Here is a 4674-nt window from a genome sequence, read left to right as displayed (position 1 = left end):
GGTCACTTAGGCTGATTCTGTTCCCAGCCATGCCTAAACTCAGTTTAAAAGAGTCAGTGTAATCAATCGCTTTTAAGAACACAAAAAAGGAGCATAGACATCACCCTCTCAAGCATATTTCCTTAGCAAAGGACATATGTATCAGCATCCTTGGAGCTAGGGAGGGCTTATTTAGGAGAGGATAGGCAACCGGCTGTTATCACTCGATCACACAAAGACATGTTCACCACTCTATGGATCCACTTAGTCATCCTTCTTTGGGCTTTTTGGAAAAATCAGGATTGGCAGGGTTCAAGAGGATACATATTAGCATTTTGTCCATGTCTTCTGCCTCAGATATTGAAAACGGTTCCTTACGATTAAGCCAAGATGAACTTTATACCTCAATATTAAAACCAAGTTAAAAGTGGCATGAAGATGGATGACACTTTTACCATCAAAGTACCTTTGCAGATCTGTCACAGCAGATTTTGGAGGTCTCTAACATGTTTTATAGGATATATAACTCTTCAATCATTCTAAAAAGTTCTCTTGGGTGGCTACTTGAGGATGCAATGGAAAGCAAAATTATGGACATGAATGTCTATCTGATCAATTAATGGCAAGCTAGCATTTACCTTCTAGTTATCTATTAAATAGTTTTACTACCCAGTGTATCACAGAAAACTTTTCTCCAGAGCACTAGAGAGGGATCCTAAGAATAATCTTCTCAGTGGTCCATTTTATTTCAATGCTACATAGAACAACAAAGGCCTTGACAGGATCATCACTCAAGGCATTCCAAAGAGTCTTTGTAAAGATTCCTTTTCTATAGAAAGACAATAATATATTAAGAGTTGGCCCTTAACATTCATCACCAGATGATGCCCACATTATGATAGCAAGCAACTGCTAACTCTTGCTTTGCAGTATCTGAACTATTTGTCCTACGTGGAAAGAAAAAAAAAATTAAGCCATGGATATGCCCTGTTTTATTTCTTTTTCTTTTTTTGACAAAACAAACCTATCATGTGAAATTCAAAGCTTCTTTAATAAGGGCAGTCCCAAACATACATTTTAGAAATCCTTCCAAGGCCCGCTTATTTAGACAGCTGTGTGGGCTGAATACTAATAGTAAGCATAGTGTATCCTTATCCAAATGCCAGGAAAAGACTTTCATCATCTTTGAAGAAGTTTTTGGGGCAGTAAGATTTGATGGATCTCAACAATTCTTGCAGTCATGACTGATTCTGTGCTCAAAAAGGTATGTACTCTTTATTCAGAGTAGTTACCCATCTTCTAGTAGTGCACACAAGGTTAGCACTTTCATCTACAATCATAACATGTGGTAATTCCACTCAGAGAGCTGAGTAAAAGAGGAAAGAGCCAAATCAAGTGCTGGTCTGCTGTATATCTCTTCTGTCTTTTACATGTCTTCCTCTCTCAGTTGCTAGCGATTATCCACAGTGGGATTTCTACTCTCTTTTAACTCTATCTTTCCACTGCTGAGATGTCTCCCACATTCTTCACATTATTAACATGGGCGGAAAATGGGATGGGAATGTATAAAATAAAAATTGCCTATTCAGAAACAATCCAACTTAACCTCTGGTTTTATGCAGGATAAATGTATGGTTAGATGCACATTCTCATTGAGGACTCAACTCTCAGTAGGCTGGGGGCCGAACTCAGAATCTCACTCTCCTTTCTTGGGCGCACCCACTCTAGGTCCCCTGAAACAGACCATACTCATTATATTCCAGAAAGTTCAAAGGGCCTGACTTTCACAGCAACCGTCCAAGTGGCTCCCCTGAAAAGGACAATCTGCTTTAAAGGCAGAACTGCCCATTTCAGTCAGCCCCAAATGTAGCTCTGGCAGCTCTGAACAGTTTTGGTTGACATAGTGTTTAATCTGTAAATATATCTGCCTTTCTTTCAGGTGCAAACATTTGCCCCGGAAACAGCATGTTGCAAGATGCAGTAAAGCTTTATACACTTAGCAAGGAAGGGACTGTTCTTCAGGCTGGGTCCTACGGACTTTCTACACTGCCATGCTACTATATCCTAGGACATACAATCAAGATGAAACAGATTTGGTGAATTAAGCAGATCCCCTGATTATAATGGCTCACAGAACTGTGTGGTACTGGAAAGTATAAGTATACTCCAAAGACCTGCTGGACTTGAATGTTGGCAAACGATATGGCTAGTGGCTGCTTGCACACCACCATCTCTCTTGATTCTCTCTGACTACTTTCTGGGGACCCAGAATAGGATGGGTGATGGACTTGTAAAGGGAGGTGCTAATCTCCATGGAGCCTTCTGTTCTTCCCACCCCGTGGGTACGGAATCCTGCCAGGATCAGGAGGCTGCTTCAGGCATCCCAAAGTTCTATGCTTCTCAATTCTAGCCTAGACACCAAGCCCAGAGATGTGGCCTCCAAGTCTGTGGGTCTCTTCTTCATGCTTTTGATTGATTTGACAGCCATTGTGGGCAATGTAGCCATTATGACGGTCATTGTCAAAACCCCAGCACTGAGGAAGTTTGTCTTTGTGTTCCACCTCTGCTTGGTGGATCTTTTGGCTGCTATTACTCTAATGCCTCTAGCCATGCTGTCCAGCTCAACTTTCTTTGATGGCACAGCCTTTGAGGATGCCATATGTCATGCCTATCTCTTCCTGAGTATTTGCTTCATCACCATGTGTATCCTTTCAATCTCAGCTATTAACGTAGAGCGCTACTACTATGTGGTGCACCCCATGCGCTATGAGGTCAAAATGACTGTAAGCCTGGTGGTCTGTGTCCTGGTTGGGGTTTGGATCAAGGCTGTAGTTATGTCCATCATCCCCATCCTGGGATGGCTTTCCCAAGACCATATCAATAGATCCCTAGCCTACAATGGACAGACCTGCTCCTTGCAGTGGAGCCAAAGTGCCTACTGCAAGTTTTTTGTGATTTTCTTTGCTGTTTTCTACTTTTTCCTGCCGGTTTCCATTATTTTGGTGGTCTACTGTAATATGTTTAAAGTGGCCCGAGTAGCTGCCATGCACCATGGTCCACTCCCCACTTGGATGGATACCCCACGGCAACGATCAGAATCTCTTAGTAGTAGGTCCACAATGGTGACTAGTTCAGGAGCCCCTAGAACTACCCCTCAGAGGACGTCTGGGGGTGGGAAGGCCGTCATCATCCTCCTAGCAGTGGGGGGACAATTTCTCTTCTGCTGGTTGCCCTATTTCTCCTTCCATCTCTACTCGGTGCTGAGCTCCCATTTTCCTGGCCAGCAGACGGAGAATGTGGTCACTTGGATTGGTTATTTTTGCTTCACATCCAACCCTTTCTTCTATGGATGCCTCAACCGACAGATCAGAGGAGAGCTCAGCAAGCACCTCACCTGTTTCTTCAAGCAACCACCAGAGGAGGATCTCAGGTTACCCAGCAGAGAAGGCTCCATTGAGGAGAACTTCTTGCAGTTCCTGCAAGGAACAGATTGCCACGCTGAGGCCAGAAATGCTCTTACCCAGCCTAGCCCCAAAAGGGACCAAGCTACCATTGATTTCCGGATCCCAGGACAAATTGCAGAAGAGACCTCAGAATTCCTGGAGCATCACATGAACAGTGATATCACCGCCTATGATAACTACATCAGAGCAGCATGCTCACCGAAGCCTGAGCTGTAGCTAGGTTTCTTCTTCTTCTTCTTCTTTTGCACTTGACAATCTTGATTTATTGATGTGTGAAATGCAGAATATAGCAGCTGAGGAAGAATGTGTACGTTTGTATATGGGGGAGTATTTAATAAATACACCATGGCAATTGGAACCCTTTCTCTCCAACGTGCTGCTCAAGTAAACCCACACACAGACAATCAGCTGCTATTAGTATCCAGTTAATTTCATTTAGTTTTGACTTATACAGGATGATAATTGCTCACCCGCCCCATCAACTCATTCTTAACCTTTGTAGTTGGAAACATCTCTATTCTGAATATTTTCTTTTCTTCTTTCTTTCTTTCTTTCTTTCTTTCTTTCTTTCTTTCTTTCTTTCTTTCTTTCTTTCCTTCTTTCTTTCTTTCTTTTTCTTTCTTTCATTCATTCGTTTGTTCCTTCATTTCTTCCCTCCCTCCTCTAGTAATTGTTACCTTCTGCTTTGGACTCCTTCCATCCACCTTCTAATCAAGGCTGTCTTGGACTTGTAGGATTATAAATGAGAGAGCCCACTGTTATTTGGCCTAGGCATGAGTGAGCTACAAAAAGGCCCAGGGATAGGTAACAGCAACAACTGGATGAACAACTGACCTTTATGTTGTAGGAATACATTTTGCAGCTCCACCTTCTCCTGTTCTGAAGGATTACACATTGTCTTACTATTAAAGATGTCAACAAATCTAAAGAAGACACAAGAATCTTTCCCTGTAGTTAAAAGTAAACAAGCCATGGATGATCTCAGTGGCTGGATTCTTTTGTTACACTAAGCCAAAATAAAATAAACCACTTGGTTTAATGCAGATGGAACCTGGCCAATATCAGAAATAGATTAGAACTATGATTTTAATTGCAATGAGTTTACATTGCATTAGTAAAATGAAGCCTATGATCTGGTTCATTGCTTTAAGCTGTTACATATAGGTAGTCCTCCACTTGCAACCACTACTGAGACCAAAATTCCCATTGGTTAGCAAGAGAGTTGTTAGTG

General features: G+C 42.1%; 1 protein-coding gene across 1 annotated transcript; it reads left to right on the top strand.

Moving 5' to 3' along the window:
* Positions 1-2291: 2291 nt before the first annotated feature.
* GPR61 (G protein-coupled receptor 61) lies at positions 2292-3659 on the top strand. Its single transcript, XM_032217268.1, has one exon. It carries the CDS (start codon positions 2292-2294, stop codon positions 3657-3659), a length of 1368 nt encoding a protein of 455 aa, XP_032073159.1.
* The last annotated feature ends 1015 nt before the right edge of the window (positions 3660-4674 follow it).

This window comes from Thamnophis elegans, chromosome 5 (assembly GCF_009769535.1).
Source record: "Thamnophis elegans isolate rThaEle1 chromosome 5, rThaEle1.pri, whole genome shotgun sequence".
Classification (NCBI taxonomy): domain Eukaryota; kingdom Metazoa; phylum Chordata; class Lepidosauria; order Squamata; family Colubridae; genus Thamnophis; species Thamnophis elegans.
The sequence above is the reverse complement of the archived record's forward strand: the minus strand, read 5'-3'. Positions and strand labels throughout refer to the sequence as shown.

Excerpts from the sequence above, each read along its gene's own strand:
- GPR61 (XM_032217268.1), top strand. The coding sequence starts at position 2,292 with ATGGAGCCTTCTGTTCTTCCCACCCCGTGGGTACGGAATCCTGCCAGG.